Here is a 21,530-nt window from a genome sequence, read left to right as displayed (position 1 = left end):
TAAAATAAATAAATAAATAGAAATGAAACATAACTGGATAAACTAATTTCAATTACTATAGCACTTTTAAAGTTAATTAAAAAGTTCTTAATCTCTAATGCATTATCACAGTTGTTCTTCTTTTGGCAAGAGATTATTATAAAAATTAGTAACTCCATGGCAGGACTAGAACACAGAGATTCTTTAGCATTAGGAACATGAACGTATAGAAAACTGCAACTACAAAAAATCTAGTGTTCACAAAGCTTAGTTCCTTTAAATTTAATCTCTGCTATAGTTTTTAAATGAAACCACTAAAATTCTATTTCAAAATATTTTCACTTGAAAATACATCTTTGGTGACTGAAACAAACAAAAAAGGTCCTAGTGTTCATGTATCAGTACAATGCCATAATAAAAATTGTGCTGAACTGTCATACTCTCACCTAACATCCTATCATTACAGATAGAAAAGCTATATTAGATGACAATGTAACATTTTGTTTGAATGGCATCCCTGAGAAAAATCCAGCTGCAGCAGCACATTTTTTAGATTTAAACGTGAAAGATCGGTCATTCTAAATATGTATCATTGTATCTTTTCATCAAAGTCAACACCAATCTTTTGAACTTAGAGAAGGCTGAATGAATAAAATATTCTTGTGCTGGCAAACCCCAAACCTGGACAACTGTATCAGCATTTTTATTTAGCTTCTTCTGACAACATCAATGCACCTTGCAAAAAGCAAGCCAGCTGTTCATGCTATTTGGTGCTATTAAAAGTCTGTTTTACAGACTTAAATTATAGTCACTCTTTCTTTTCTTTTCTTTTTTTTTTTTTTGAATGATGATGGCATTAAAGCCTTTGATAATAAAAAAAATTGATGCAGGTTTCTTGGGCACTTCTATTTTTAAATATATAATTTAACATGTTTAAAACAGAGCATATGGAAATAAGAAAAAGCAAATTTGAATTCCAGACACAAATATTGGTTAAAATGCTAACACCATGTAAATGTATTACTTTATAGTAACCTTCAATCGGGCAGGTTATTGAGACTCAAAATTAACAAAAACATAATCTCTTTGCTATAATAACACTAATTTTCAGGACCTACATTTTCCACAGTTGATTTGTCATTGTTCAGGTTCTACAAAATTTATTTCTAGTTTTTAAAAGATTATATCAAGAGAGTCATTCTCTTTGTATGACTGGGGTCACATCTTATTGAGTGACATTAAAAATAACACCTTTACAAATCAGCCAGTGAATAAATTAATTAGAGTAACCACTGAGTACTATCAGTGTAACAACGTTCATCTATCTACTTAATTGCATTATCACAGAGGTGGTGTCTACGAACAAGGTAAGTTTTAAGCAACTGAAGTCTGACAAAGAAAATATTAATGTCATTCAGCTGTTCTTCAGACATGACGGATTTTTAAAAGCACTTTTCTTTGGTTGCTTTTCACATTTATGAGGAAAAGACAAACTATACCTAACAAACTGGACTCAGAAAATATCTACCATCAATCAGTGTATCCTTAAACAATGACTTCAATGTCCTATGTGCTTTACCTTGGAATAATTGTACATCAAAATTGATATTCAAAATAATGGCTATGGCAAACTTTCTAGATAATTAAGTTTCTGCTGAATTAATTGATTAGTTTATGTTCAATAAATCAATAAATACTTTTAAATAAGAATATGTATCCAGTATCTTTAAGAATTAACACCCTATATTTGGTTCACATGTTCTTGTGTATATTTCTGAAGGAATTTAGTTAACCATGATATTCAATTTACCAAAACATAGCAATCCCCACCATTTCTATAAAAAAGTTTGTTATACCATGTTACTGATGAGATAGGAATGTGCCTAAGTTGATGCCAGAAGGCTGTAGCTCTAATCCCACCATTTCACAAACTACAGGTCAAAGTTTCCATCTAGCAGGTTGTGTTAGCTTACATGGGTGGGATGAGGAGGAAGATGATTGCCATATCAAAGCAAATAAAGAAATCTGATTTTAAGCTTAGAAAGAAACATGAAAATGTAAAAAGATTTGTAAAGACTTGCATATTAAAGTAACGATTATTAAAAAAATCTATTTTATCAAATGTGGAAACAGTTGAACATATCACATCTGTAAGTATTTTTAAATAAACTAAGAAGTCCAACTACATTTCTTATATAGGAAATCTGCTGTGAAGTTACTCTAACTTATTATCTAAGTCTTTTATCTTTGTATTCCTATGCCAAGCAAAAGTGTCTGAGCTGGGAATTCATAGTAACTATACAGGTATCTGCATTTTCATGTTGATTACAGCCTTATTCACAGTAGCCAAGATATGGAAACATTGTTAAGTATCCATCAGCAGATAAATGGATAAAGAAATTGTGGCATATATATATATATGAATAATATTATTCAGCCTTTAAAAAAAGGAGGTACTGCCATTTACGACAACAGATGAATCTAAAGGACACTGTGGTAAGCGAACAAAAACAGACATAGAAAAAGTACGGTACTCTTTATTTCACTTAAATGCAAAATCTAAACAACAAAAAAGAGTTACAAAAATACTGTATTATAATGGAAATTAGCAAAGAGAGTAGATTTTAGGAGCTCTTACCACACACACACACACACACACGCACGCACGCACGCACTCACCTGTGCACAGTAACTATGGAAGGTGATGGATATGTTGATCTGTTTTGCTGTATTAATCATTTCATTATGTACAGTTGTTCCTCAGTATCCACAAAGGATTGGTTCCAAGACCCACCTGGCAGATATCAAAATCTGCAGATGCTCAAGTCCCTGATATAAAAATCACATAGTATTTGCATATAACCTACTTACATATTCCTGTATACTTTAAATAATCTCTAGCTCACTTATAGTGTCTAATACAATGTAAATGCTATGCAAATACTTTATACTATATTTTAGAAATTTGTATTATTTTTATCATTATAGTATTATTTGGTTGATTGAATCTAAGAATGTGGAACCCACAGATAAGAAGGAACTGTCTGTATGTGTATATTAAAACATTATGTTGTATACCTTAAATATATGCAATAAAATACAATTTTAAAAATGCATATGACCTGTTTACAGACAGAAAAAAGTACAAGCTAAAAAGAACTGCCATTATCATACTTCGCACCTATTAGGATGGCTACTATTCAAAAGAACAAGGAAAAAAAAAGAAAATAACAAGTGTTGGCAGGAATGTGGAAAGATTGAAATCCTCATGCATTGCTGGTGGAAATGTAAAATGGTGTAGCCATTGTGGAACACAGAATGGTAGTTCCTCAAAAAATTAAACATAGAATTACTACATGATCCAGTAATCCTACTTCTGTGTATACACCTAAAAGAGCTGAAAGCAGGGACTCAAACAGATATTTGTACACCCATATTCATAGAAGCATTACTCATAACTGCCAAAAAGTAGAAACAATTCAATTGTCTCTCCATGGACTAATAGATAAAATGTGTCATATACATACAATGAAGTATTATTCAGTCTGAAAGATAAATGAAATTTAGATACATGTTACAACATGAATGAACCATAAGGCACTATGGCAGGTGAAATAAGCCAGACACGAAAGGATAAATATTGTATGATCCCACTTATATGTGTTGCCTAAACCATTCAAATTCCTAGAGACAGAATAAAATAGTGGTTACTAGGAATTAGGGGAAGGACAGAATTGGGAATTATTGTTTAATGGGTAGGGAGTTTCAGTCTGGGATAATGAAAAAGAGAGATAGATAGTGGTGACAAATGCACAGCAATGTGAATATACTTAATGCTACTTAATCGTATATTTAAAAATAATTCAAATGGTAAGTCTTATGTTATACATATTTTACCACAGTAGAAATATTGTCATTATTTATAGTATTTTAAAAATCAACCGAAAAATTAGCATAATTCATAAAATGGAGTAATAAGGTACATTCCAGATACATACAAATTTTTAAAAATCTATATTCCAGTAATAAGTTAAGAATAGTATGAAAGATTTGTGTTTAAATAAAAAACATTTACTAAATTCTTTTAAAAGTTATGACAATCTTTTTTTATAAATTACTAATGCATGGTTATCTATAAATATAGTTATTATAGTTATTTATCATGTGGTCAATTCACTTTAACAAAACTAATTAGGGCATGTACAAAGAAATTAGTGCTATATATATATATATATATATATATATGCTCAAGGCATAAAGCCAAGAAAATACCTGACATTCGAAACTCATGTGTAACTCAAAATTATATTTTAGAAACATTATTATCCTAATCCCAAGAGAATGGTTAACAGAGTCCAGCAAAATCTTAGCTCTATGTAATAATTAGAGAAGAAGTAATTCAGGGTACAATTATCCTAATAATTTAGAGTGCGGGGCAAAAGAATTGCTGTTTTCTCACCAGCCCTCTTATCTCAGTCGTTTAAGTTGACCGTAATACGGGTCTCCCTGTCTATTGCCTACAATTTCTGGTGGAAATAGATGACCACAACTGGGCTCACAGACTTGGCCATAAAAAATTAAAAAAATTAAAAAATTAAAAAATAAACAAAAGGCGGGTTGGGGGGTGGGCGCAGTGGCTCACCCCTGTAATCCCAGTACTTTGGGAGGACGAGGCAGGTGAATCACTAGGTCAGGAGTTCAAGACCTGCCTGGCCAAGATGACAAAACCCCATCTCTACTAAAAATATAAAAATTAGCCAGGCATGGTGGAGTATGCCTGTAATCCCAGCTACTCTGGAGGCTGAGGCAGAGAATTGCTTGAACCTGGGAGGTGGAGGTTGCAGTGAGCCAAAATTGTGCCACTGCACTCCAGCCTGGGCGACAGAGCGAGACTCAGTATCAACAACAACAACAACAAAAAAGTAAAGATTCTGAGTGTTGTCAGTGAAAGAGGAGAAAGAATAAAGTTGTGGCTAGCTGTTCTTAATGTTGCTGCAAGGACAAGATTCTCAGCTGAGATAGGCCCCAGCTGAGATGGCATCTTTTCCCCTACAGCTAACAGAACAATACCGTTATGATTCTGAAGACCTTTCCAAACTGATACATATGTAAATATACAAAAAAAAAATAGTAAAGCGGAAACCAGTCACAAACATCTTTTAAAGTATAATTTGAACTATAACCTTCTAAGTTCCACATGTATATAAGTTTTCTGATAACAATAGCAATAATAAAAATGACTAACCATCATACAATGTAGTCCTTTTTATACCCCAAGTGCTTCTTTAAATGCTTTATAAGCTCTGGAACCATTTAATCATTACAACAGTCCTGTGACAAGTACTATTATACTGAATTTATAGATGAGGAAACTGATGCTCAGAGTGGGCAAGTCATTTACTCAAATCTTCCTAGCAAGTAAATGGCAGGACCAGGATTTGCACACAGAACAATCAACCTCCAACACCCATAATCATAATCACTATAGCACTAATGAAATTCTAGGTCTTGGATACTTGTATAGTTCTTTTAAAACTACATTAGAGATAATAAAATATTATCAAATGAAAACAGAAAAAAAGCCTACCTTCATTACAGAAATTAAATACATTATAATTTGCATCTGAAATGTATTATGAAGATGAATATAAGATATATTAGGAGAACTTATATAAGAGAGGCCCTACCTATTTTAGACCGTAGAAAGTGAACTCTGACCCCTAAAACCTACAGTCCAACACAAGCTAGTACTCAAGCAAAGCTGTGTATTAACTACATTAAGTTCTAAAAGTATATATTTTTCATTTTGGATGGAATTCTTTTCAAGAACATATTCACATTTCCATCTTCCTAAAATGTGTTGTCTGCACATGATTTCATGCTGAAGATGAAGTTTTACAATTATGAACATTGATTATGAGGATGTGGTCCATCAGTGCCGTCAGGACATACTGGGGAATAAGAAGCTGTTTCTTCTTGCACTAAATGACCCCATACTGCAGTGCTTGTCTGAGTCATGTGTCTGTCCTCTCATTCTCTCCTTCTTTTCCTTGCAATTATTACCACCCACTAACGTGTAGTACCCATTTTTAGCAGCCCCTCTACCCCAATTCTATTTCACTGTTTCTAATTTGGAAGCAGTATGGAAACCAGATAATCAAGCATACTAAAAGTAGGTATAAGATAAAAATAAATATAGTGTAAACGAGCTGAAACTTTTCAACATCTATTTTTACTGATCAGAGAATTATTTATCTATTTATTTCCACTTACGGCTCTAAAGTGTATTATAGATATGACAGTTGTTGATCTATTTTGCAATATAATTTAAAATAATATAATCCCAGAAAGATTCTACAGAATAATTTCGTATCCTGATTATATGTTGAATATAGCCATAACTTTCCTAAATAGAATTGTAATATTAGTAAGTCTACATTTCAGCCCATTTATCAATACAAAGTCCAATTCGAGTGGTCTACCAAATCTAATCAACTAAACCAAACCTCACATTATGTATATTTGTCATATAAGTGCACACATATTCAAATTGTGTACATAATTTTGCTCAACTTGAAAATCTTGCAAATGTGCTTTGTTGTACTTCCTTATTTAAATGTTTGGTTTTAGCTTCTTTTGCATATCACTGCCTAAAAATAAATAGGTATTATATTTTATTTTTTAAGAGACAGCAAATGAATAGAGTTAGCTTTATAAGGGACACCAGCTGCAAATATTTTGTGCTTACCAATGTGTCTTCTTTCCTAAATTCCACTTGTGCCAACAGTGAGTAAAATGTTCTAGGATTTCCTCGCTTCTTCTCTCTCTCTCTCTCTCTTTCTCCCCAACCACCCCACCCCCACTCCAACTTCCAGATAAATGCCAGTCATTTGGCCAGGGCTAACTCACAGAAGGTGCAGCAGGCACAGATGGCACTAATGCATAAATGTAATCTAGTAAAAGAATGCCAACGCCAACCCCGAAAAGGTTCCAAATAACGCAGTGCACTTACAGGAAGTCTGTGATTGGCAAGGTTAAAGCTGCAACTGTGAGAGCTCACTGTCTGTTCCCAGATCAACAATAGAAATTCTCAAGCAAATGAGCATATTTAATTTATTTGCCACAAACGCATTAATTTAGATGGTATTCAGATAAATGATATATCCTTAGAAATAATACTAAATGTGGATAATTTAATTTGTGCAACTGTCAGAACACACTCAAGTATTCATGTATATCTGAATAGCTACTGACTCTGCCCAACCATTCTTTATTTCCTTATTTTTTCTCTATAGCCCTTGCTACTTGATATCATTATTTGCCAATTAATGTACCAAAATATGCCGCCTAAAGATATTCTCATTCATATCACTCTTCAAATTACTTCAAATTTCATGGGTATTCTAATTTTTTTTTTATCTGCCTCTTGAGCTAGAGGTAAACCCGATAAAAAGAGACTTGATGTATCTTGTTCACTGATCTCTCACAGTGCCTGGTAAGACATTGTCAATTAAATGAATATTAAAGAAAACAAAGGGATGAATAAAGGCACTCATACATAATATATGCTTACATGTCAAATAGCACTAATCTACATTTGAATTTATTGTATACTGTTGATATGTTATCCTGAAGATTATATTTTCTTTCTTTTTTTTTTGACCAAGTCATATTACCATACTCTAATTGGAATGCCCACCACAAACCAAGGCCTTAAGCATGCATGTTTTGTTAAATTTTAAATACAAGCAAAATATTAATAACATTAATTTTGGTTCATAATCTTGCCTGTATCTATCCCATAGTAAAGTTTGTTTCTTGAAGAGTGGCAGCAAGAAGAGAAAAGAGTTAAAAATTTAGCATGTGATGGCCGGGAGTGGTGGCTCATGCCTATAATCCCAGCACTTTGGGAGGCTGAGGCGGGTGGATTGCCTGAGGTCAGGAGTTCCAGACCAGCCTCGACAACATGGCGAAACCCCGTCTCTACTAAAAATACAAAAATTAGATGGGCTTGGTGACGGGTGCCTGTAATCCCAGCTACTCAGAAGGCTGAGGCAGGAGAATCGCTTGAACCTGGGAAGTGGAGGTTGCAGTGAACTGAGATCATGCCATTGCACTCCAGCCTGGGCAACAAGAGCAAAACTCCATCTCAAAAAAAAAAAAAAAAAAAAAAAAAAAAATTAGCATGTGATTTAGTCTACAGAGAACTAGATTAGTGAAGGAGGCATTGCAGCAGGAGGGTAGCAACCACATTGCAGAAAGGATTCCCTTGCATAATTATTTAAGTGGCTCATCACTCCTTAGTGGCATAAAGGAGCGATACATTTTTCTTGGAAAAAGATACTCCTTCCAAATTCTCCATCATAAACCTATTTATTTTCTCCTTAACAATACCCCCACTTAAAATAAAAGTAATCATTGCTGCATTAGTTATAATGGTGCCCTCCCACGGTGAAAAACTATTGAATATCCTAACACAGAGGACTGTTAAGTGGACTATAGTAAATCTGCTTGGTAAGATGTTAGGTGACTGCTATCATGAAAACTACATAATATAAAAACCAATAATGACATAACCTAAAAGTAGGATAGAAATCAGTGTTTATATTGTGTGGATTCAACTAAGTTTTAAAAAACAGGTTCTGTTCAAACAACAGGTGTACAAAAAAGATCAGGTGCCAATTATTTCTTCTCTGTCCTTCGGAAACTTTTGCAATTTGTCTTTAATATATATGTATTTGTTTTGTATTTTAAAAAGAAAAAAATACCACCTTAGTTATTTGTATGCTTTACCCCATCTCATTCCACAGAAAAAATCTGAAGTTACCTTTTATCCATTGTTATCTCACCACTGAATCATATTGTTGGGAGAAAGATATTGGCTTGGTTTTTGTTTTGTTTTGTTTTGTTTTATTTTTTTAATTATACTTTAAGTTTTAGGGCACATGTGCACAACGTGCAGGTTTGTTACATATGTATACATGTGCCATGTTGCTGTGCTGCACCCATTAACTCTTCATTTAACATTAGATATATCTCCTAATGCTATCCCTCCCCCATCCCCTCACCCCACAACAGGCCCTGGTGTGTTTGTTTTGTTTTTTTGAGACAGAGTCTCACTCTGTCACCCAGGCTGGGGTGCAGTGGCACGATCTCGGCCCACTGCAAGCTCCGCCTCCTGGGTTCACGCCATTCTCCCGCCTCAGCCTCCGGAATAGCTGGGACTACAGGCGCCCGGCTAATTTTGTTTTTGTATTTTTAGTAGAGATGGGGTTTCACCGTGTTAGCGAGGATGGTCTCGATCTCCTGACCTCATGATCCGCCCCCCTCGGCCTCCCAAAGTGCTGGGATTGCAGGCACGAGCCATCGCGCCTGGCCAATTGTTTCCATTGTTAGAAACTATGGATAACCATTCATAATTCTGAGTTTTCTTCTCACATACAAGCTGTAGCATATAAACATGTGTATATAAAAAGCAATAAAATAGAGTTTCTGTGACAAGAGTATCAGTAAATGACCATCAATGCTTTTGAATAGGATGACAGGAATTGTCAAGAATGTAGGTTGTCTTTTAAAACCAAATCTGGCCGTATGTGGTGGCTTATGCCTATAATCCCAGCACTTTGTGGGGGCAATGCGGGCAAATCACTTGAGGCCAGGAGTTCAAGACCAGCCTGGCCAACATGGCAAAACCCTGAGTACTAAAAATGCAAAAATTAGCCGGGCATGATTGGATATACCTGTAATCCCAGCTACTTGGGAGGCTGAGGCATGGGAATCGTTTGAACCTGGGAGGTGGAGGTTGCAATGAGCCAAGATCATGCCACTGTACTCCAGCCTGGGTGACTGAGCAAGACCCTGTCTAAAACAACAACAACAACAACAACAACAAAACAAACCTATCATTTAAGACTCTTCTGACACTTTCACCTTATTTTCGTCATTTATAAAATATGGAAAGTAATAGCAGCTTCCCAGAGGGTTACTAGGAGAATTATGAGAATGTGCATGAAGCTTAATGCCTGATATATGATAAACACTAAAGAAATGCCATGCATTGCTACTATTTCTGTCTAAGAGATCTGAACTGGAAAATAGTTTAATACATAGACTTGTTTTACATAAAACTTTAAAATAGATGTTAGGACAAAAAACTCCTCCAAGTAGTCAAGTTTCAAAAAAAAAAAAATCTGACTACTCAGCAGTTCTTTCATGAAGGATACACACTAGTCATTGGAAAGAGACCTTGTCTGCTTTCAGGAACTGACTTTGGGCTTTCTGTTAAGAAAACAACTGGGAGGGATAGCATTAGGAGATATACCTAATGTTAAATGACGAGTTAATGGGTGCAGCACACCAACATGGCACATGTATGCATATGTAACTAACCTGCACGTTGTGCACATATACTTTAAAACTTAAAGTACAAAAAAAAAAAAAAACAAAAGAAAACAACTGAACAGTGCTGGCCTTTGCTAAGAAATTTTAGATAGGTTTGTAACACGCCCTTAAAATTAAAGTACATGACCTCTACAAAGGTGGAGAGTTTAAAACTTACATGTCATCGCCCCCCAACTTTTTTTTTTTTAAAGGCACTACCATTGGCCAATTAGAAAAAGCACCCTTTCCTCCAGGCTGGATTTCAGCAGTCCCCCCACCCCCACCCTCTCCATTACTCCCTCAGTTTCCACCTTTATGCAGGTCATAATTTGCTCAACTATAAACAGCATTCTTAAAATTACATAAAGCCTGTGGGGGTATATCATGGATCACAAATATGAAAATAAATTAGTGACAAAGAGTTGGGGCCAGACTGTCTAGAGAAACATACTGAACATCAAAAGAGGAGCTCAAAGGCCAGCTGAACTGGAAAAAAAAAAAGGGAGCCATAAAACTGGAGAAAATGCCAGAAGGAGCTTTAACTAGTGTGAAGCCTAAGTCAAAACATTAATAAGAAGAAGCAAAGTGCAAGATAGTACACTGACATTTATTAATATAATTGCCTGGCTAAGGCATGTGGGATAGTGAGAAGAAAGTCTTATTTATTTTGGATACAGCTATTGTAATGTGAAGAAATTTTAAAACACTTTTATACTTGAATCAAAGGACTTGGAAATCTAAGATGAATTAGCAATGATTAGCTGTGCCCATTTGTGCGTAGGTTGTTGGCTACTTGTGTTTGGAAGGAACATTGATATTTCACATTCACTGCAATAAAATATAGTACATTTCTATTGTGGTCCAGCTGTTGCATAGCTTTGTTAAAGAGTGACACTTGGGCTAATGTACTCTCAGGAAATGACTCTGCTCCCAGTGGAATCTCTCTTCTGAAACAATAAATGCCTGTTCCAAAAAAGAGCTCCTTAAACTATGATTCCACTCCAAAGTTGTAAGGAAATGGAATTAATTAGGATTTAGCAAGTGTACAACCTCTAGCCAGGGGTCATATATTCTAATTTTGAGATATTATTCATAGTTCTCAATACAGAGAGTAACTACACATTATTTTTACTATCACTACAATACCACTTTTTAAAAGGGTTCAGATGTTTTAATCACTATTACACAAGTACTACAAATGATATAATTAGTTGCAGGGGCATTCTTATTTGCAGAATATTTAATCGATCTCTATTCAGATAAATTTTTAAATGACAAAATGCTATTTAACCATCTTACTTTCAGACCTCCTGTCACCACAGCTTAGCTACTCTCTTTCAAAACCATTACTATTCTCCTTCACAACCTAGCACTAAAACTGGTTGCACTGCATTAGAACTCTGCTTAGATACTTCCTACGCAAGTTTTCTCCTTCATCTCACAACCAAAACCTAAATGAACAATCAAAACATTCTCACATTTTTCTAATTCTCTAAAAGTTTCCTTTTCTTTTAAGATAATTTATGTTCTCATAAAAGCTTAGGTATAATTCCTGATGGGAGAAATTAGTGAAATATTTCAACAGTATTCAAGTTGGTCTCAGGGACTGGGAAATAATGCAAAAGAAATAAAAAAATCCTTTATTAAACCTAAAAGGGAAGAAGAAAAGACTAACCCATGAAATAATTAGAAAACAATTAATTTAAAAATTATTGCACAATATTTAAACTAATTCATTTTAAGTTCTGATTATTAATTGCACTATGGGTTATAATCACCTTTTTTGTGCTTATAATCATTCCCACCTAGTACAATGGTACTACACTAGTAGTACCACACTAAAGGTACTACACTCTACCACTGAGCTACACAATGGTAAAAACTACACTTATATTTTCTATTTTTTCTATTACTTCTATAATGCTAGGCAGAAAGTCAGCAAGCAATGGATAATTGATTATGTATCCATTCAATCATTTTAAAGCATTTTTCATTTTAATCTTTGTTGCAAAGAAGAAAAATGTATTGATAATTTTTACTTTTAATAAATACATTAGCCTTAATTTTATACAGTTTTAAAACACTCATAAACTTAATCAAGCTTTTAATTCAGTTATAAATAGGACTCAATCACTGTATTCTCAACAGTAGCATTAAAAAAACCAGATGCCTATTTCATATTCTTAATGAAACAATTGCTAGTAATAGGAAAACCTCAAAAGATTCACATTTGGCTCAACTAAGTTCCTCGAAAATTAATTACATATAATCATTTAAAATAGCACAAAATTGAGCAGAAGAAAAAAATTTTTGGAAGAATGTTTGCAATATCTATAAATGTGTAGGCTAGTTTGGCTGGTTTCTGATTAACTGCATTTGGACATATCTTCATTGAAAGTTTCACTGTAACATACTCACAGAAAGCTTTTTATCTGCAAGTGACTTTTTGTGCCACTTGCTTGGGCCACTTTTTCCTAACTGTAATTTGTAATTTGTATCTACCCTGAGAGAGGTACTGTCTATCAGGGTATAGTGCCATATTCAAACAGATTTGTTCCGTTATCTAAACTAGAAATAAATTAATTATAAAATGTTATGTGTCGCTAACAAGGTAACAACTTGAACGCTTATATATATATTGAGCATCAATTATGTACCCAGCACTGTGCTAGTGTTTTTAAAACCCCCTAAGAATACTTATTGATTGTTTTTAAGCAAAAACAAGAAATATTTTGATGTCTGGTTACTGCTTTATCCAGTTTTTAATCATAAATGACTGCCCTATCCATTCCTCATTTCTAGGAACTGGATATTTCAACACTTTGCAAAAGTTATCGTGACTTTGATTATAAACATAATTATTGACCATTTAGATGAAGATGGTCAAAAGGAAAGGAGGACACTGAACAAAATGGCAAGTTCTCTTGCTAAGTCTGAAGGCAGTGTCATTCATTTCTGAGTATGAATCAAGCTAATTAAAACCTGCCAGAGGCTTTGCAAAGCCTAATGTCATTGGTAGTGCTGCTCATACAAATTACAAAATATTTTACTCTAGAGGATATCTTTGTGAAGCACAGAACAGTGACAGAAAGGCAGAAGAGGAGAGAGCTCTAGAATTCAAGTCCACTAAATGTACTCTAAATGCCTCTGCATTTTCATGCCAAGCTCTCTATACCTAATTCAGCCCCTACAGAAAAATTTAAATAATGCTGAAAAAGTAACATATTACCTTTAAGTATTGCTACTTTGTTATCCATTGTGACTAAAACATTGTATTATATATAGGAATAATTACTACTATTATACTCATTAGAAACCATTAAATCAAAAGACCATTTTAAACTGCTGTAGTGGGAGAAAAATGTTCAGACTTTTACAATATCATATTCTGGCACCACACCAAAAACATGATGTTCTGCACTGCTTGGGGGAAAAATGTGAACATGAGTTCTTATACTTAAGTGTATAGTTCTAATTTGTGTGACAAATAAAAGGTATTTTTTTCAGCCTTCACAATAAAAAAAAAAATTGCCTATACTATGCCTGTCACAATATAAAAGTAAGCCATTGGCCTAAGCTGTAGCCCATATGGTTGGTACACATACATTTGTGAGTTTGGTACAACATGCTTTGTGCTGGCAATTTTAATTTCAATAGCCCATTAATCTTTTAAATACATTAAGCATGTCCACCACTGCTGGCAGACTCTTCTGACCTTTTGAATCTCCTTTCTACCCCAATGTTTTCTCCCTAGAGTTTGAGCTTTCAGCATACAAAGTGATGCCTGCGAATAGGAAGATAAAGAAATTTAATTAAAATTACAGAGTTGTTTTGTAATTGCCAAACAACACCACAATTTTCTACTCTAAGTTTTCTAAAATCAAGCATAAATGCATTTGAAGCAGAAAAATTCATGTTTTTAAAAATATTACCCGAATTATTTAACTCATGATCTGGGGTTGATTTCAAACAGCTTTACTAGAGATAGACTCTTCTATATCAGAGTTATTTAACTAATGAGTATGATGTGCCTTTTCCTTTCTGCCACATTTCTTATATAAAAAATTGTTCACTAAAGGCAATGGTGAGAAAGCAAATATGCATCAATTTCTTGCCCAACAGAAGAACACTACGTAGGTTAAGCAATATGTACAAAAGTCTAGTATGGAAATCTCTTTTTTAGGAACATGCCCTAAGTTTTGTTATTTAGCAATAGCTAACCTAACCCTGGAATAATCTTATCCTTTAAAATTCCCATTTCAATTTCAGCTTTCAGATTTTCACTGCAACCATCAATTCATCTTACATCATTTTATTAGAAGAAATTCACTGATTGTTTATGTATTGTTATCAATGGCTAAAACAGTTCTTATGCATTTACTTTATGCCAGGCAATCTTTTAAGTGTTTCACAGGTATTAACGTATCTAAATCTCACAAAAAATAAAGCAGGGAGTTTATACAACATAAAATAAAGCTGAAAGACATTTTATATTTTCTGACTTGAGACCTCCAATACAAGTTGAAACCAAAATACGTAGTTTTTGTTAGATACCTTTGTATCACAGCCATTCAGAATTCTTTTATAGTATTCATTTGACATCTTTCTCTAGAAGATTTAGTCATCCCACCTCTGATTTGATGAGAATGGATGAAGGAGCCCCATAGAGTCAGAAAGGTCTAAATTAAACCAACTAGAATCTAAATCAAATGTATTTTAGCCATCACAACACGCCCTACTTTAATATATTTGTTCCTACAAATAAATATATGCCCCAGATATGCTCACTGCATAATAGTCCTAAATTTAAAAAAAAAAAAACTGAAAGCAGAGAGAGTAAGTTTTTTCATGTAAAATGGTAAAATGTAAGATGAAGGTGACAGTGAGAAATAGAGATACAAATTTTTGAATTATAATTGTAAGCAAGGTAAAACGTAAGATGAAGGTGACAGTGAGAAATAGAGATACAAATTTTTGAATTATAATTGTAAGCATGGTAAAACTAATAATAACAAATATTTATTAAAAACCTTCCAAGTTTTAATCACTGAACTTTATGCTTTATTATCTCATTTAATCTTCAAACAACCATACAAGGTAAGTGTTGTTATATAACAATCCCCATTTAAAATATTTAAAAGAAGAAAAGGAAGTTTAGAAAGATTGAAAATTTGCTTCAAGGCACAAGGTTAGTAAAAAGTACAATCAGGAATTAGAATCGAGGTATGGCAAGATAGTAACATGGGTTACTAAGTTAGGTCATGTGCCTCTGCAAACAAACTCTAAGACGAAGATTTGTGTGTGAGAAGTTTAATGGGGTAAGTTTTCAGAAACAACCCGTTTCTGTGAAATGCAGTAGGATTGGGCAAAAGGAGAATTTGGACTGTGTCACATTGGTAACAGAGGTCTCAGCCAATCCCGGGTAAGCTCTGGAGCTGAATGGCCTTTCAAGCTATTCTTAATTAGGGCAGGAGGCCAACCATTGCAATCTCACATCAATCAATCATTGAATATGGGCAGCCCCAGGCAGGGGCTGTAATCTTGGGTGGATGGGAATTTCCTGAAGAGGGGCTCAACTGCAAATTTTCAGTAGCCAACCCTTCTGGCATGAGGGAATGAGTGTCTCCATCCTGCAGGGGTATCTGGTAGCACATCATAGTACCCACTACAGTTATGTTGTATCAATTGTAGAAAATCAAAACGCTTTTAATAAAATACATTTATAAGAAAAAAACGAATAGGTGATGAACCAACAAATTCTCCCTGTTTTTGTTTTTAATTGGAGACATTTATTTGTTTAGAATGGTTGCTGTTACCTAAAGTTATAGAAAAATATGTACCATATAGTTTATATCCTATGAGCTAAGGGTACTAATTCTAAAACCTTAGGCTCTAGATACCATACAAAACAAAAGGGAAACCATGCTTTATCTTTTCTTACTGAAGATTTAAATGCCCATGTAGGTAATAATCCAAATTGCTCTGAATCTCTTCTGTGTTTAAGCTACCTGCTTCTTTTGGCCAGAAGCAAATAGGAACCCAGCTGTATTAAATGAATCAAAGTCCTTACTTCCCAGTCAGACGAAGCTGTTTTAAGGGCATTAAGAGAAGCTACTCCCAGTTCTTCAGTCCTTCCCATTAGAGTAGTTTTTCCTTCAAATTTCAGGCTAAATGAACCATTTATCAGTTTTTAAGCTAGCTCATGGAAACAGGAAATAAAGTTTTCATAAGCAAAATATGAAATTGAAAGAAAAAAGTAATTATTCTGCTTTGTATTGCTACCTCCTCTTACAACTGAATCTGTTCTTGCATGTTAGTTCAGTGAGGTAAATCTGATTATTTGGGTAGCAAGGTCCTATTCACAACAAGGATTGGTTTGGCACGACCATCATTCATATTTTAAGTGCTACAAAGATGAAACAGCAAGACAAACTCATAGTGTTAAAAAAAAAACAGTTTTTTATTTTGCCCCAGCAGAACATTTTCTGACCTATAGCCTCCAATCACCCTTTACTGTGGGTGATGTCAAAAACACTTACTGCATAAGCAGAGACCTGTGTTTCCTTTGCCACAGACAATAAATCTTTAGTGTCTTCTCCTGATACGCATCACTCCACTTGCTCTCAAGAGGCACTATACATCTCTCTTGCCTTTCCCCTCACTAACAAGGTCACTTTTGAGTGGTAACACAACTTATTGCAAAAATGTATAGACATGCACAATAATTAGTATCCACTTTTAAGTACCTTGTCAGTAAATATTATAAAACTCTGGAAAAGACTTCTTCCCAAACATAATGTATTCATAAATTTAATTTCACAAATATAGATTTGAATAAGCCCATGTAAAAACAGATTTTGGCCCTACCTTTTCATTACTGTTATAAAATTATACTTTATCCAGAAGGTATGTATTTGAGAAATTAATTTTAGCTTCATAGAAATCTCCTTTTCATCGAGTAATACAATAAACTGCTAGTTGACTGTACTAATTTCTAGCTTACAGAACCAAAACTTTTTCTTAATTAATGATAGAAATAGTGGCAAAAAATATGTAAGATGGAATTATTTTTTAAACTATTAGCGTTTCTTAACCAGGATTCCATGAGTACATTAGGACTGAGTGCTCAAAGGCATCTGTTATATATTAAAAACTAACTTCTCATCAAAGCCTTATGCTAGTTATGTGGCATCCTTAGGAGAATTGGGAAAATACCCCCTCAAATTATCTTCTCTGTTTTTTCGTTCAGATAAGAGGACTTGGTTGAAAAATGCTGTTAAAAAGAGACTCAGGTTATAGAACTCAATCAAAATCAATAAGCAGGTAAATTTAAAAGCTGACATTTGAATCTGAACTTTTGAAAATAAGGCTGAAGTCACATAATAAATACAACACGTGTTACTCCAAATTTCAGGCATGACTTATTTTGTTTTCTTAAAGTGTCAAATTAAGATACACAGAAATTCAGAAGCACATTTTAGATTAACTCTTCTAAGTAAAATAAACCATAACAGATGCCTATGAATAGGGTTTTAAGCAAAACAAAGATTATACAAATCTAAAAATAAGTCTCAACCTTCAATCTCTGAGACAAAGAATTTCTAAACCCATTCAATAAATATACACCATTATGATGACTTAAATTCGTGATTAAAACCGTGATGGAGGTTTCTTCCATTTCCACTTTAGTAACTTAGTGAATTCCCTGCCTGTCTGTCTCCTGTCTCTCTTTCAAACTAAATGCAAAGAAGGAGAAGGAAGGGGAGGAGGAAGGAAAGGAGGAGGAGGAGAAACAGAAACAGAGAAACAGAAGTCTCTGTAGGTAACCTAGATCTTTGAATTAAAGCAAAGTCTTTAATGTAGGCATTACAATATGCTCTGTACATGATTTAAACACTTTGAATTTCATCATCATCATTTCTTTGAGTCAGCACTATTATTCCTTTCTCTGATTTCTCCTTTAGCTCTCCAATATTTTTAACAGGATAAAGAGACTCTAAATCCAGTGGTCATGCTTTATGTTCAGAAAATATTACCTATTAATAAATGTCTGGCTATTATTACAAAACTAAGAAGAAAAAATCCTTTTAATATGAGTGGCAGAATGAAAATTCATCAATTTAGGTATAAAATGTATTTGAACATTATAAAAAAGGAAAGACAGAGGACACAAGTACCCACAAACAGTATGAGAACACAGAAATAACATGGGTTTGGCACATTATGACATGATGCTTACATGTCTGGGATGACTAAGAGTTATCTGTTAAATAGAGGGTGACAGGTAGTATTATTCCAATGCAAGACATTGTACACTAAACAAGGATGGCTAGGATAAAGTGTCAAATGCAGGTCATTAATGATGACAAGGACTGGATTCAGCTGCAGCAGCTGTCACTGTCCCAGGTGGGTGACCATACTGTTATAGTCTGTATCGCTATGGTCTTCCTGGAAAAGCACAGGCTAATACGGCAGGTTAAAAAAGTACAAATGGTAAGTATTGCTTACAGAAATGTACTGAACAAATCTGTGTCTTCAATGGCCCAAGAATTTATTTCTTGGTAGATCATCTTTTTAAGTTTCTAACTCCAATGTAAGTGAAGCTTTGATGTCAGGAAGCTCTGAGTTTAAATGTCACAACTTACCAGCTGTTTAACCCTTTTTAACCTCCAACGTACATAGTGGAAAGCCTACTTCATATGAGGATTAAATAAGAAAAGGAATGCAAAATAGCTGGCATATAGAAGGTATGGAATAAATTTTAGTTTTCTCCTAAGCCAAGTTCCACCCTGAACAAGTTGATCAAATCTTGCCTAAAATTACTTTCTGTTAGCAAATACATTTCATTCTTGCAAATGTTTGCTGCAAATACATCAGTTTACAAATACTATAGTTTATTAATTATCATCCAATATTTTAAAAATAAAGTATATAACTGATGATTATATTTGAAATTTTATGATTAAGGGACAAGAACAGCTATCATATCAATGTTATTGTCTTTGAATAATAAAATCTATAAAACTATTAGAAAACTTCCATTTCTAAAAATTTCTGACTCAATATGTATTATTTTTTTCAATATCTGTTCACTTCTCTTAAATTAAAGTCATCCTAAAACCACTGAATCATCAATCCTAAAAAAGTTGAAGAAATATAGCCCAAAACTACTTTATCATCTCTATTCACACTCATTCTGCAGTCTACTTAAGAATTTAATAGTTACTATTTGTGCTATTCCTCACAAATGTCATTATTTAACACCCATTTTTCAGATACAATGGCCCATAAGACCCTGCAGACCCTTATCTCTTAGTTATCACCCTTGTCGATTTACAAAACTCTCCACCATTTTAGGAAGAAAAAAGGCCACATCTCCAGTGGCTACAAAAGTGTATCTCTTGAAAGAAAGAAGCTATGAAAATAGCTGCTGCAAGTTAATAGCTTCAAAACATTCCAAACCAAAGCTACTATTTCTTCTTTCCCCTCTCCACTCCCATTGTGGATTATTCCAATACTTCAGTTTTTGTACATTCTATGCTATCAAAAATGGCAAAGAATTGGAAAATAACATTATGCCGAGAAGAGGTCAAGATGCTATTTCAAACTCTAAAAAACAAAACAAAATAGATGCCACTTTTGACCCATGAGAGAGAAAATATCCACTATTAAAGTAGACCAGACTGATCCTCAGTCCCTTAAACACTCTACAGTTTGAATGATCAAAAGAGCCTCTTCAGTCTGCATGTCCAAGCCTGACGTTCCTGCCAAATCCAGTATTTCTAACTTTCTACTGAGCATTTCCAGTATTTTCTTTCAAGCTGAACTCCATGGCACCAGCCTCAGGTTCTCTCTCCTCTCCCTCTCTTCTCTGCTACACACCTAGCTCCACATAGTAATCAAGTCCTGCTAGCAGCCCCCTTTCAACTCAGATGGTCCCATTCTGATGGAGTGCTACTGTCTCATGGGGGCCCTAACAAGGTGGTTCCTGCATCAGCCCAGTTGCCTTCTGCTCTTACCTTCAGTCCTTCCAAAAGTATACTGCCTGTCACCAAGATAATACTTATAGGAAAACAAAATAAAACAAACAAAAAACCCAACTTGTTTTCATGAAGTCTTAGTACAAAATTAGAAAATAAAATTCAATAAAATATTTTTGTCTGATGGGACACAGATTTATTTAAAATTTTAAAGTTGAGAAACAGCAATAAATATTTGTTGGACATTCATAGCTAAGTGCTAGTCTAATACACTACATTCTCCAGAACTGAACAGGACTGCTGGGTGTGTTGGCTCATGCCTATAATCCCAGCATTTTGGGAGGCTTAGGGAAGGGGATTACTCATGGTCAGGAGTTTGAGATCAGCCTAGCCAACATGGTGAAACCCTGTCTCTACTAAAAATACAAACACTAGCCAGGCATGGTGGCAGCTGTAATCCCAGCTACTCAGGAGGCTGAGCCAGGAGAATTGCTTGAACCTGGGAGGCGGAGGTTGCAGTGAGCCAAGATAGTGCCACTGCATTCCAGCCTGGGGGACAGAGAGAGACTCTATCTCAAAACACAACAACAACAACAACAACAACAAAAAGAACAACTGAATGGGACTTAGATTTATTCTCTATTATTTCCCCACATATAGCTCAAAAGTTGCTAAAGAAAATAATTGAATCACTGTCCCAGAACAAATGTAAATGTTCCTACTTTCTCTACCTCTACAAATCCTTCAAGATTAACTCAACTCTCTCTTCTATAAAACCTCACCTTACCTCTTGGTCTGAAGTATTCTTCCTTAATAACTCAAACAGCAATTAATGTCTAGAAAATCATTTAGAAATTAATTAGGCAACACTTTTGTGTAATCTCTTCTGTTACTGCCTTGAATTGATGTTTAAATATTTCATTATTTTACATTGTATATGTGGATTCTTGCCCTTTTGAGTAGATTAAAAACTTGTTGATAACTATGTATTAAATATTTTGGGGTTTCAAAGACTGCCTGAAAATAGTGGGTACTCAGGAAAAAATGGCTAATTTTATTTTATGCTTATCATGTCCTAATTCTAACAAATTTTTTTAAACCACCAAAATTATTTGATGTGGAATTATAATTGTGGAGTTTTTAAATATATATAATAGGTATATATAAACTATTTGCTGTTTATATATAAAC

The 21,530-nt window shown here is 34.2% G+C and overlaps 1 protein-coding gene across 5 annotated transcripts in view; it reads right to left on the bottom strand.

Annotated features, from left to right (window-relative positions):
* The window catches only part of ANTXR2 (ANTXR cell adhesion molecule 2), a 153,419-nt gene that overhangs the window by 18,878 nt on the left and 113,011 nt on the right, over positions 1 to 21,530 (bottom strand). For 2 of the 5 annotated variants that reach the window (XM_063610338.1, XM_063610339.1), the window contains exon 17: positions 13,669 to 14,143. The exons of 2 other annotated variants lie outside the window; for them this stretch is intronic. In XM_063610338.1, coding sequence (XP_063466408.1) covers positions 14,021 to 14,143 — 123 coding nt within the window. In that variant the 3' untranslated portion in view covers positions 13,669 to 14,020. Of the gene's footprint in view, positions 1 to 13,667; positions 14,144 to 21,530 lie in introns of those variants that run through there. One more of the 5 variants, XM_063610337.1, reaches the window with a different exon arrangement.

Source organism: Symphalangus syndactylus, chromosome 10 (genome assembly GCF_028878055.3).
Source record: "Symphalangus syndactylus isolate Jambi chromosome 10, NHGRI_mSymSyn1-v2.1_pri, whole genome shotgun sequence".
NCBI classification, from domain to species: Eukaryota; Metazoa; Chordata; class Mammalia; order Primates; family Hylobatidae; genus Symphalangus; species Symphalangus syndactylus.
The sequence above is the reverse complement of the archived record's forward strand: the minus strand, read 5'-3'. Positions and strand labels throughout refer to the sequence as shown.